Raw genomic sequence first — 13531 nt, 5'->3', positions numbered from 1 at the left:
CCACCGGTGGCAGTGAAGGGGGCCAGCGCTGCACAGATGGCAAGCAGTGGCAGCAGCAGGGGTGGGGCCAGTTGCCTGCAGCGGGGGGAAGGAAAGCCCCGATAGGCCCTGATCTCAGGCCAGGCCTAGGAACCCTACCCAGGGGTCCCGGATTGTGAGAGGGTACAGGCTGGGCTGAGGGACCCCCCCCCCCAAGTGCACGAATTTTCATGCACCAGGCCTCTAGTAAGTAGATAAGTCCCTTTGGTTAATCTCTTCTCATCCCCCCTCTGAGATCTGTCCATCTGTTCCATGCCTGGGGTCTTATTTTGTTGGTTGATTCATTTTGTTCACTAGATTCCACATACAAGTGAGATCATGTGATACTTGTCCCTCTCTGACTGGCTTATTTCACTTAGCATAATACTCTCCAGATCCCTCCATGCTGTCTCAAAGGGTAAGAGATCCTTCTTTTTTACAGCTGCTTAGCATTCCATTGTCTTTGCCCCCCTTTTTAAAGAAAGGGAGCCTTGGAGATCACCAGGCCTCTGCAAATATCACCACTGCTACAAACACTCGTCGGTCCAGGACCTGACTGCTCGGCTGTGTTGAGGTGGTGTGGTGTATATGTGTGTGTATGTGTGTGTGTGTAAGTGCGTATGCGTGTGTGTTTACATCATCTGCTCTCTCACAACTCTAAACATGTACCACTGAGCTCTACCATTTTTGAATCATAAAATTGGGGGCAATCCCATGCTAATTTCCATCTACACCTGTATGTATGGGGGGGGGGGGTTCTATTACAGTACAATCAGCCAGCTCAGACCTCTCCATCCATGGACAGTGAGCACCTGCTGTGTGCAGGGGCTCCCACTCATCCCTCCCTCCCTGCACTGAACACCAGCCCTGCGGGGGGTGGGGGAGATATGGGCTCCCCCTTTCCCTCCCATTCATCTCTCCCTGCACTGAACACCAGCCCTAGGGGCCACGGGCGTGGGCTCTGCCTGGTGGGGGGGGTGGCAGGTCCTACCCTCTCAACTACATGGAGACACTGTCCTCGCAGTCAGTGGCGCATCGCCGACTCTGACACAGACAGGTGCTTAATGAAGAGTGACAATACATGAAGAAGGCAGGAAGTCCTCAGGGAACTGGGAGCTACTCTCCGACCTCCCAGAAACCCCTCCTCAGCGTTCACAGGACGGAACGGTCGGGGTCTGAGAGCCGGGCACAGACCAGGGCATTATCCTGGAATCATGGAATTGTTGAAAACATGCACGCTCTGTCCGCACAGAAGATAAAAGATCTTCAAAAATCGTTACGGCATTTCACCCTTCAAATGTAGCTCAGAGTCACATCTGAACCTATTTTTAAAAATGCTTGCACACTGTATTGCTTATTGCTAAGTATTACATTATCCTAGAATACAGTCACTTAAAATAACCCCGGACACTTCTTACTGCTCAGTTTCTGTGCTCAGGGGCTGGGGAGGGCGGTGGGTGCTGCAGGGACAGCCGCTCCGGCTTCAAGGCACCTGTGAGGAGCCCGAGACCCAGGCAGAAGCTGCACTGTCGTCCAGGCTAGCCCCAAGGGGCTCTGTGCCTCGCTGTGGCCACAGTCCACTTGTCACCTAGACCACGTGCAGGAGGGACACCGAAGCAGGAGGCGGGCCGGCACACATAAATGTGAGGGCCCAGACGCAGACACAGAACGAGCGAGGCGGTCAGCAGGGCCCAGGACCAAAGCAGGCTGTGACTCCAGGCCTTTCCAGCACAGACCTAGTCAGTGTGCACCGACTCAGGTCCCAAGATAAATCTCAGAATTTATAAAACAACTTAGAGAAAAAACAAAGTAATAAATGTGCAAGAAGAAAACAGAGAACTATCAAATATAGGACTAGAAAGGAGTCTCTGGCATAAAAATAATGGAAGATGGCCGAAACCGGTTTGGCTCAGTGGATAGAGCGTCGGCCTGCGGACTGCAGGGTCCCAGGTTCGATTCCGGTCAAGGGCATGTACCTGGGTTGCGGGCACATCCCCAGTAGGGGGCGTGCAGGAGGCAGCTGATCGATGTCTCTCTCTCATCGATGTTTCTAACTTTCTATCCCTCTCTCTTCCTCTCTGTAAAAAATCAATAAAATATATTTTAAAAAAATAATAATAATAAAAAAAAATAATGGAAGATGAATTAACTTTTATGATCAACATATTAAACTTCTATAAATTAAAACAGGATAAAAAAAAGAGGCAAATGATTAATTGGGAGGAAAAAAGTAAGAGCTCTTATAAGTTAGTGAAGAAAAACAGCAAACCAACAGAAAATGTGCCAAGAGTACGACAATCATGAGTGATGAAAGACAAATGACCAGCAAGCACCTGATTCATTGATGTTGAGCAATGCTTTGAGGAGAAAACACTCATCTTTATCGGTCGGGCGCAAACACTCGTGGGGCCTCCCCACGGCGTGCACAGGTGAGGGCGGCCTGACAGGAAAGACGAGGCACAGCCTGAGCCTGACAACCGCCCGTTCCCTTCGACCTGATCTTTTCGGTCCTAAGAAGCTTCTAACACGGAAATGCACTCACATCACCAGATGTAAAATACTGTCTGTCCTGAACCTCAGCTTAAAGGATCTTCGTTTGTGCTGACACTGAGTCAATTTCTAAAAAAAGAACTTAAGACTTAGTGACCTAAACAAACAACTAGTATCAGCTGGTAAATAAGGCTAAAAGCAAAATCTTTTAAAAATATTTTTTTATTGATTTCAGAGAGGAAGGTAGAGAGAGAGAGACACAGAGGGAGAGGAACACCAATGATGAGAGAGAATCATTGACCAGCTGCCTCCTGCACCGTCTCCCCCTCTCCACTGAGCCACACTGGCTGGGCCAAAAGCAAATTTTTAAGTAAAATTGACTTCGACTGCGCTCTGTCCTCCAGTATAAAGGTGTGCTTCTCTGCTGTTTCTTTGCCATTCAATGTAGGAGAGAATGCTCCCGTTTAAGTGAACTTAATAGATTTCTAAATGGTTTCCCTGACAACTTAAAAGTTCTTGGTTCTACGCCACCATCAGAACACTCCTCTCTGGAGAGCTGTGCCCTGTCAGTCTCCAAACTGAAATACGCCATGCAGTCCTGCATCTACGCCTACGAGGAACTCGTCCACACTCCTCCTCACTCTCCACCCAGGGACACTGACAAAAACTCTCCTGACCTAGCTCAGGCCAGGCTCCTGCGCCACCTGCTCCAACAGCCCTCCCCTTGGCCCACAAGAACTGCACACTCCCAGCATAAACTTCCATCTGAGCCCCTCTGCACCCAGAGTAAGAGATGTGAACAGATCCCAGCACAGTGCCACCAGCTCGGCGGTCAGCACCTGACGACCGAGGCCCCCGTAAGGCGCCTGCCTGAGGAAGCTCGTTCCAGCCCACCCCGCAAGAGGCCAGAGCAAGCCTTCCTTTAAGCTTTACCAAAAAGGGCTTAGCTGCGAGGCTGAGTCCCTGCTCTGCCCGAGACGGGGTGTCCCTCCTATGCCTCGGGGTCCTTCTCCAGGCCCAGAGCCGCCCCTGGGCCGTGCATCATCAGGAAGCCAGGCCCCGTCTCCCAGTGTCCATGGAGGACAGAGGTGCCGAATGCTTTCACCAATGTGTCTGACGGTTCCCTCTCCTGGTCCCACTCGCCCCTCTCCTCCTTCCTTTCCTCGTTCCCGAGGCAGCAGGTCTGTGCACACTGCAGGCAGGCAGGCTGGCCCCGCCCGCGCAGTACAGTGCTGATGGGAACTCCCGCCGGCTCCGGTCTTCGCTGACAACTGAGGCATTTTCCTTTGCAATTTAAGAACCGGTGGGGCTGAGAGGGAGAAATCATCTCAGACACAGGTGTCTAATACTGATGACATAGAGAAAAGAAAGCTAAAACACCACGTGTATCTGCAGAGCCAGTGAAAGGACTTCCATCATTCAGCCTGGTGTTCACATGATCTGCACACACAACTGAAGGTTAATTGGGGCAAAAATGAGGCTTAGAACACAAGCGTCCCATCTATGAGAGGGCTGTCTGGGCCACGGCCTTGGGCACGCTGTCCAGGCTCCTCCTGAAGCCGGCGAGGCCTGGGCCTGGAGCCCCTGGGGTTGAGGGGAAGCTGCAGGGGCCTCGCGGGACACACAGACCCTGCCGCTGGCTCGGCTGTGGGCTTTAGGGAGGCTCTGGGCGGCTGTGCTCACATACACCATGAAGGCTGAAGAGGCGAAAGCAGGAAATACCTACTCAAATCAACCCATCCCCCCCTGCAATACACCAGGACAGTGGTCAGCAAAATTCGGCTCGCGAGCCGCAGTTTGCTGCTCTGTTGACTAATGAATTTGCTGACCACTGCACCAGGAGAAAGGGTATGTGGGAAGATAAATGTTTGAGAACAAAATATCAGGGCCTTGAGTACAGGAAGGAACTAGCCTCATAAATCTGAAGTGGGTCAATGACCTTGACAAGGACAAATACGTTCTGATGTGGAGACTGCTGGGTTCACATCACAGTGGAAGGGGGTGGGGGTCAGAAACAGTGTTCTATGTATCTTCCTTAAATTCAATAAATGCTTATTTAACGAAGAAAAGTCCTAGATCTAAGAAAGTGAGAATATAATTGATTTATGGGCTTCTAACTCTCCTCAAATTATCAGAGCCCACAGGTAGAATATGCCACTTCTGGGAAGATGGAAAGCTTTGCACCAAGCATATCAAGAATATCAAAACAACACAGGCAGTTTTATTTTTAAAAAATCACAAATAACTAGAAATAGGAGGATAAGCTGTTAGCAAATGGAAAAATAAAGAGCAACTCAGGTCTCATTTAAAAGTTTGCAGAGGTCAAAAGAATAAATCTCTAAGTTGTATGGAAAATTTTTAAGATCTTAAGTAAAGGCAATAAGATGCATTAATTAATATATCTATGAGGAAAGCCAGAAACATAATGGTAAACATCAAACCTTAAAAACAACATTGGAGGTAGCAAAGCAGGAGTGACCAACAGAAGGGAGGCCACGTGAGCAGAATCAAGATGACGCACATGAACAAGGACCTGGGATGAGCTCATAGGACTGCGGCGCAGCAAATGGCAGGGATCCCAATGGGAGAGGAACTTAGAAGCATCTACATTTGGGAATTTTCCTAAAGCAAAACACAGATTTCAGACGAGCACTTAAGAAAATGAATTAAGAAGCTTCCAGAATCGACCCTTACAAGAAAGCCAATCTGATAGCGACTCTAAAAAATTAAAACTCTACAAAAGAAACACGTAAAATAAACAAACAAAAATAAAGGAAAGCTATTTTTAAAAAAACAAACAGGAACGAACTCTGGTTTTGAAACACAACATAATAAAAACAGTTGTGGGCTGCAGGTCCACAGGGCAGGCAGGCAGGAGCGGGCCCGTGGCTGCAGACATTTACATGAACTAAACGAAGTGAAATGCAGAGCCGGCTCCTTAGCCGCACCCGCCCCGCTCGGTGCTCACTGTGGCCTGTGCCTAGTGCCGCCCCCTGCGCAGCACAGACACGGCACAGCGATGACCACGGGCCTCAACAGCTGCTTCCGGAGAGCCGAGTGACCGAGCAAGGCGGACTCTGCACTCCGAAGCCAGGAGAGAACGACCCCCCCGCCCCAGCAGACCAGCGTGGCCATATCCCGGCCCTGGGAGCAGAGACGAGAAGCGTGGGCTCTGCTCAGGACAGGGGGCAACGGGAAGTGCAACCTGTTACCACTCGGTCCCTCTGCCGCTCCCTCTGCTTCTCTGAGAGAGTCTTTGTAGTTCATCCTTATTTAGGTGATTCTCATATAAATATCTGTCCAATGAAAGGCAAATAGCTATCAGAGAGCATCATTACTAAAGAAAGAATGAGATAAGGAGAGTCATTTTAGCTCCATACAACACACATAAAAAATAGTTCAGGATGAGAGAGAGGTGGACCATGATCTACAGAAAACATGTCATCCCTACTCCAGAATGCAGTCGGAGTCTCTTCAGTTACAGAGGGTTACTACACTTGATGTTTTTATTTGGGAATTGTTTATTACACCCTATTCCAAAAAGGCTTTAGGACATGTTTAAATAAATGTATGTTGAAAGGTAAGGGTAGTTTAGACAAAGTTACATTCCAATAGCATTTAGATAAAAATACTGAGTCCACCCCACGGCCTCTTCAGTGTCTAGACTAGGCGGCGCTGCTGAGTAAGTGGAACAGCCACACTCATCCATGATCAGAAATTCAGTGCCATGAAACACCGGGAGCACAGGGGTATTAACTCAGATGTGTAAGAAACAGGTTCCCAGCGGTTAAGTCGGGAGCTGCTGGGGACAACAGCATGTGAGTGAGCCTATGTGTGCTCACGTGTCCAGTGCTGCTCCATGCTTCACGTATAGCCAGGCTGCATGTGAGACTTTACTGTACTCTGACCTTTGGCTGTGGACATGGAAAGCAGTGAAAACCCAGATGAACAGAGAGGCCTTTCAAGCTGCTTACAAGCCCGATTATGTTTGTGATTTACAGTTTTATAGATGTCATCTCCAATCGCTCTCACAATATTCCCCACGAGGACACACCGTGTCCCTTTGTCCCTAAAATTACTCTAGGCCAGTGGTCGGCAAACTCATTAGTCACCAGAGCCAAATATCAACAGTACAACGATTGAAATTTCTTTTGAGAGCCAAATTTTTTAAACTTCAACTTCTTCTAATGCCACTTCTTCAAAATAGACTCACCCAGGCCGTGGTATTTTGTGGAAGAGCCACACTCAAGGGGCCAAAGAGCCACATGTGGCTCGTGAGCCACAGTTTGCCGACCACAGCCCTAGGCCAGTGAGTGAATTCTCATTTGACTGTGGTGACAGAGGAATGTCTTTGTTGGATTATTTGGTTCATAAGCAGTTTTTGTTAGTTTGATTTTTAAAAATAAATCTGTCCAGCCAGCATGGCTCAGTGGTTGAGCATTGACCTATGACCCAGGAGGTCACAGTTCAATTCCCTGTGAGGGCACATGCCCAGGTTGTGGGCTCGATACCCAGTATGGGGCGTGTAGGGGACAGCCAAACAATGATTTTCTCTCACCATTTCTCTCTCTCTCCGTCTCCCTCCCTCTCTGGAATCAATAAAAATGTTTAAAAATAATAATAAAAATGAATGCCACAATACCCCCCAAATTGAACTGGAGCTCACTCACTTAATTGTCACGTGCTAAGCCAAGAGGCTGAATGAAAGGCAGCCAAGGACTTAGTTATAAGTGTGTGTGTGAAATCTGTCTGGCTGCCTAGGGCCCTATTAATGTCCTATGACTTCCAATCAAAATCAGCACCTTGGACTCAGACGCCGTGCTGCCGTCACAGCTCCGCAGGCCCTGGTGCCCCTGAGCAGGTCGGCACCCACACATCTGAGACCTGTGGGCAGCGTTTCCTGGGTCAGAGACACCACTCTCAGGCATGACGGATGTCCCTCAGAAACACAAGCTACCTTTTAGCTTTTGGGCTTCAAGATACGTTCAAAGTGTCTAACACAGACTTTCCGGAAGCAAAGGTCAGAACAAAGCTTACACTTTCGGTTGTGTGTTACCAGAGCCTGCCTCAGGTCCACAGCTGCTCTTCCCAACAGGGCATCCGTCCTCAGGGTGTGATGGCTCCACACCCGGAACTCCAGCATGCTCTGTGCGCTCACACTCCTGCGGGATGAACGAAGCAAGGCCATGCCGTCATTCGAATGCCCATGGCTATTACATCACTTACCTCAATTACTTTTTAAAGCCAGGATTCAGTTTGACAGAAGAATACGGTATGAAACAGTAAACTACTTGAATTACAAAACCAGTACTTTCAAGAACATCACCACTTTAATAGCTAAATAAGAATTTTTGTACTTAGCGAACCAAAACACCACCTACACATCAAGAGTCTGAGGCTTGCCCCAGCTGGTTTGGCTCAGTGGACAGAGCATCGGCCTGCGGACTGAAGGGTCCCAGGTTCAATTCTAGTCAAGGGCACATGCCCGGGTTGCGGGCTCAGTCCCCAGTAGGGGACATGGAGAAGGCAGTCAATCAATAATTCTCTCTCATCATTGATGTTTCTGTCTCTCTTTCCCACTCCCTTCCTCTCTGAAACCAATAAAAATATATTAAAAAAAAAGAGTCTGAGGCTTCACAATATTTCTATTTGAACAAATTTCTCAACATTTAAGACAATTGATGGCATTGGTTCTAATACACAAATTTATAACATTGTATTTCAAAAATGCCAAAATTAAGTATAATTGATTTCTGCTCAATTTTTTTTACAAGACAGGAAGAGAAAACATGGCTACATGGAAATACTTTATGAAGCTAAAGCAAGGATTATTATGCCTCTTCTGTAAAGGAAAGGATCTAACCCACAATTTTTCACTTTAAATTGTCTATTCATACTGGAACACAGCAGTTATTACTATGAAGCTTTCCTACAAAATAATAATTTTTAAGATTCCAAGCAGCACACTTCCTTCTGAAGACCACGACCCTTCTGTTCAGTACTTACACGATCAGCTGCTCGTCCCACTTTGGATTAGAAGAACTGTTGGATTTTGCTGTTTTCTTAATTTCTCCATCTACAACTACTTCTGTATATATTGCTGTTCCAAACCAGTTCTTTTTTCTTTTTAGTTTGGCACTAGAAACTAACAGAAACATGAAATCACTGTGAATATCTGTAGCCAGAAAGCAGTATTTATACTAACAAATCAATAAAGATGAAACGGTGCTGCTTGTGCAACTCAAACTCTTTTCATTGACAGAATGAAAAAAAAAAAAAAACCACTACAAGAATATGATGATACATGAGAACCATTTGAATTTTGACATTATTGAAACATATTTCACATGCCCATATAGTTTACTCACTTCAACTATATAATTCAAGGTGGTTGTGCAAAACCTACAGTTTGCTTTCAATAAACATATACAGTATTGTATATGTATTTTCTCTTCCTTATGCTTTTCTTAATTGTCTTTTCTCTAGCTTACTTTATTGTGAGAATACAGTACATATACAAATAACATACAAAGTATGTGTTAACCTTCAGGTCTACAGTTGGCTATTAATAGTTAAGTTTTTGGGGAGTCAACAGTTATACGTAGGCCCGGCTGGTATGGCCCAGTGATTGAGCATTGACCCATGAACCAAGAGGTCACTAGTTCGATTCCCAGTCAGGACACAAGCCTGGGTTGCGGGCTCAATCCCCAGTGAGGGGGCGTGGAGGAGGCAGCTGATCAATGTCTCTCCCTCATCCATGTTTCTATGTCGCTCTTCCCCTTTTTCTAAAATCAATAAAAACATATTTTTAAAAAATCATTTGATCTGGCCCTGCCAAGGCATTAGGGGTAAGTTAATTAAATGTTTGACCAAATATAGCAGGCTAATTTTTAAGTTGATACTTTCGTATGGCCCGATAATTATGCTATAAATATCCAAATAGCCCTTGGTAGAAAAAAGGTTCCTCAACTCTGACTTAGAGCATTGTCCCAGTATAGCAAGGTTGTGGGTTTGAGCCCCAGTCAAGGAACATACAAGAATCAACCAAAGTCCCTAGCCAGTTTGGCTCAGTGAATAGAGCATTGGCCTACGGACTGAAGGGTCCCGGGTTCAATTCTGGTCAAGGACAACATGTCTGGGTTGTAGGCTCGATCCCTAGTAGGTGGTGTGCAGGAGGCAGCCAATCAATAATTGTCCCTCATCATTGATGTTTCTATCTTTCTCTCCCTCTCCCTTCCTCTCTGAGAGCAATAAAAATATATTTTAAAAAAAGAATCAACCAATTATACATAAATAAGTAAAACAACAAATTGATGTCTCTGTCACTCTCTCTCTAAAAAAAACCACCCAGTTATACTTGGATTTTTAGCTACTTAGGAGATTGGTGCTCCTAACCCTCAAATTGTTCAAGGGTCAACTATAGTAACCTACTTTCTTTTTTAAAAATAATTTCTTTATTTTCAGTTACAGTTGACACACAATATATTAGTTTCAGGTGTACAACATAGTGATTACACATTTATATAACTCACCCGATCTGACACCATACATACTTATTACAATACTAGAGGCCTGGTGCACAAAATTCATGCACGGGGGGGAGGGTGTCCCTCAGCCCAGCCTGCACCCTCTCCAATCTGGGACATCCCTCTCACAACCCAGGACTGCTGGCTCCCAACTGCTCGCCTTCCTGCCTTCCTGATTGCCCCTAAACACTTCTGCCTGCCAGCCTGATCACCCCCTAACCACTCGCCTGCCAGCCTGATTGCCCCTAACTGCCCTCCCCTGCAGGCCTGGTACCCCCCAACTGCTCTCCCCTGCAGGCCTGGGTCCTCCCTAACTGCCCTTCCCTGTAGGCCCGGTCACCCCCAACTTCCCTCCTCTGCCGGCCTGGTCACCCCTAACTGCCCTCCCCTGCAGGCCTGGTCCCTCCCAACTGCCCTCCCTTGCTAGCCTGATTGCCCACAACTGCCCTCCCTTGCAGGCCTGGTCCCTTCCAACTGCCCTCCCCTGCTGGCCATCTTATGGTGGCCATCTTGTGTCCACATGGGGGCAGCCATCTTGTGTGTTGGAGTGATGGTCAATCTGCATATTACTCTTTTATTAGATAGAAGTCTGGTGCACGGGTGGGGGCCAACTGGTTTGCCCTGAAGGGTGTCCCAGATTAGGGTGGGGGTTCCCTTGGGGCATGGGGTGGCCTGGGCGAGGGGCCTGTGGTAGTTTGCAAGCCAGCCATGCCCCCCGGCGACCCAAGCGAAGGCCCTGGTACCTGGGATTTATTTATCTTCTATAATTGAAACTTTGTAGCCTGGAGCGGAGCCAAGCCTTCTGCTCCCTCCATGGCGGCAGCCATTTCTGTTGGGATTTATTTATCTTCTATAATCGAAACTTTGTAGCCTTAAGTGGAGGCCAAGGCAGGCCAGGGTGTGCGGAAAGCTTGGCTTCCTCCATCGCCGGGGGCAACCCTAGCCTCCTGCTCTCTCCAGCTCCGTGGCTACCGCCATTTCTGTTGGGCTTTAATTATTTTCTATAATTGAAACTTTGTAGCCTTGAGTGGAGGCCTGGGCCTGCCAGGGTGTGCAGAAAGCTTGGCTTCCTCCATTGCCAGGGAAACCCAAGCCTCCCTCCTGCTCTCTGTGGCCGCAGCCATCTTGGTTGGGTTTATTTGCATATTCGCTCCTGATTGGCTGGTGGGCGTGGCTTGTGGGTGTAGTGGAGGTATGGTCAATTTGCATATTACTCTTTTATTAGATAGGATTATTGACATATTTCCTATAATTTACATCCCCATGACTTTTTATAACTGGCAATTTGCACATCTTAATTCCTTCCCCCTTTTCATCCAGCCCCCAATGAGCCTGAATTATGGCAACCATCAAAATATTACCTGTGTCTGAGTTTGTTTGTTCCTTTGTTTTTTAGATTTCATACATAAGTGAAATTACATGGCTTTTACCTTTCTGTGTCTGACCCATTTCACTCAGCATAATATCCTCTAGATCCATTCATGCTGTTACAGATGCAAAATTTCATTCTTTCTTTATGGCTGAGTCACATTCCATTGTATAAATGTAGCACCTCTTCCTTATCCATTCATCTATTGATGGGCATTCATCTATTGATTGGCATTGATCTTGGCTGTTGTAAATGCTACAATGAATATAGGGGTGCACAGGTCTTTTGAATTAGTGTTTTGGGTTTCCTCGGGTAAATACCAAGAAATGGAATTGCTGGGTCCTTCCTTGTCTCGTAGCCTTTGTTTTCCAGTCTATTTTGTCTGACAGAAGTATTGCTGCCTTAAGTTGTTGTTTTTTCTTGTTCCATTTATATGAAATATCTTTTTCCATCTCTTTACTTTCAGTCTGTGTATGTCTTTGGATCTGAAGTGGGTCTCTTGTAGGCAGCATAGATAAGGGTCTTATTTTCTTTTCTTGTTCTTTTTTTTAAAAAATATATTTTATTGATATTTCACAGAGAGGAAGGGAGAGGGATAGAGAGCTAGAAACATCGATGAGAGAGAAACATCGATCAGCTGCCTCCTGCACACCTCCCACTGGGGATGTGCCTGCAACCAAGGTACATGCCCTTGACCGGAATCGAACTTGGGACCTTTCAGTCCGCAGGCCGACGCTCTATCCACTGAGCCAAACCGGTTTCGGCAGGGTCTTATTTTCTTATCCCTTCAGCCACTGTATGTTTTTTTGACTGGGGCACTCATTCTATTTACATCTAAAGTAATTGTTGATAGGTGTGTAGCTTCACCATTTTATTATTCACATTTTTTACCCTTCTTCTTCTTCCCCTTCCTCCCTTCACCCCTCCTTCCTTTTCAAGACTTTTAACACTTCTTATAACGCTTGTTTGGTGGTGGTGAACTCCTTTAGCTTTTCTTGTCTGGGAAGCTATGTATCTGTCCTTCAATTCTAAATGACAGCCTTGCTGGGTAGTCTTGGTTGTAGGCCCTGGCTAGCTATTCATCAGTTTGAATGTGTCTTGCCACTCTCTTCTGGCCTGCAAGGTTCTGCTGAGAAATCAGCTGAGTCTTATGGGAGCTCCTTTGTAGGTAACGAACTGCTTTTTTTCTAGCTGCTTTTAAGATTCTTTCTTGGTCTTTAACCTTTGGCATTTTATCATGATGTATCTAGGTCTCTTTGGGTTCATCCTGTTTAGGAGTCTTTCTGCACTTCCTTTTTCCTTTACCAGGTCGTAGAATTTTCCAGTCATTATTTCTTCAAATAAGTTCTCAAGTCCTTGCTCTCTCTTTTCTCCTTCTGTTGCAGATGTAGTTATGCCTGATGTTGTCCCAGAAACTCCTTGAACTATCCTCATTTTCTTGGATTCTTATTTTTTTCCATTCTGATTGGGTGTTTTCTGCTACCGTGATATCAGCACAAACTCAGGATTTGTGCTTTGCTCTCTAAGACAAGAAGCATTTCCTACCTGTTCATTTTAAACTAGAAACAACTAACCTCACAGTAATGAGTGCCATGGGAACCACAGGGCATCTCCTTCTTACCCCGCCTGACTCTCACCCTCCTGAGGCAAATCTTCTAATGGTCGAGGCACAGAGCTGCATACACACCCCCTCCTGTTTTACATCCATGTAGTAGCTCGTTACACACTATTTCATGCCCTGCTCTTTCAATTAACAATATTCTCTTAAAACATGGCTCCTACTGGTACACATACTCATTTCTTTCATTTTATTTTCTACCTAGAATTCCACTCAGTGGAATAGTGTATTTATAAATAATTTATATACATATTTACATAACATATGCTAAAAACTCTATACATACACATATTTATATATAACATGTATATTACAAACGATATATACAATACTCATAGGAAATTACCTTGCAGAAACTTATATTTTATATAATCAAATATAAACATACTTAATTACATAAATTATACATTATTATAATTATGAAAATTATATAATACTTTCTAAGTTATAAACTAATGTTTATAATTATGTAAGCAATATCAATGTCTGCAAAATAAACTTCTAGAAGTA

The 13531-nt window shown here is 45.8% G+C and overlaps 1 protein-coding gene across 9 annotated transcripts in view; it reads right to left on the bottom strand.

Moving 5' to 3' along the window:
* Positions 1–13531, bottom strand: part of WWP1 (WW domain containing E3 ubiquitin protein ligase 1) — an 89307-nt gene that overhangs the window by 37752 nt on the left and 38024 nt on the right. For all 9 annotated transcript variants that reach the window (XM_080647163.1, XM_080647169.1, XM_080647170.1 and 6 more), the window contains 2 exons: positions 8515–8653; positions 7546–7670 (listed from right to left, as the gene is read on the bottom strand). In XM_080647163.1, coding sequence (XP_080503289.1) covers positions 7546–7670; positions 8515–8653 — 264 coding nt within the window. The remainder of the gene's footprint in view (positions 1–7545; positions 7671–8514; positions 8654–13531) is intronic.

This window comes from Plecotus auritus (genome assembly GCF_963455305.1).
Source record: "Plecotus auritus genome assembly, chromosome: 11".
Lineage (NCBI taxonomy): Eukaryota > Metazoa > Chordata > Mammalia > Chiroptera > Vespertilionidae > Plecotus > Plecotus auritus.
The sequence above is the reverse complement of the archived record's forward strand: the minus strand, read 5'-3'. Positions and strand labels throughout refer to the sequence as shown.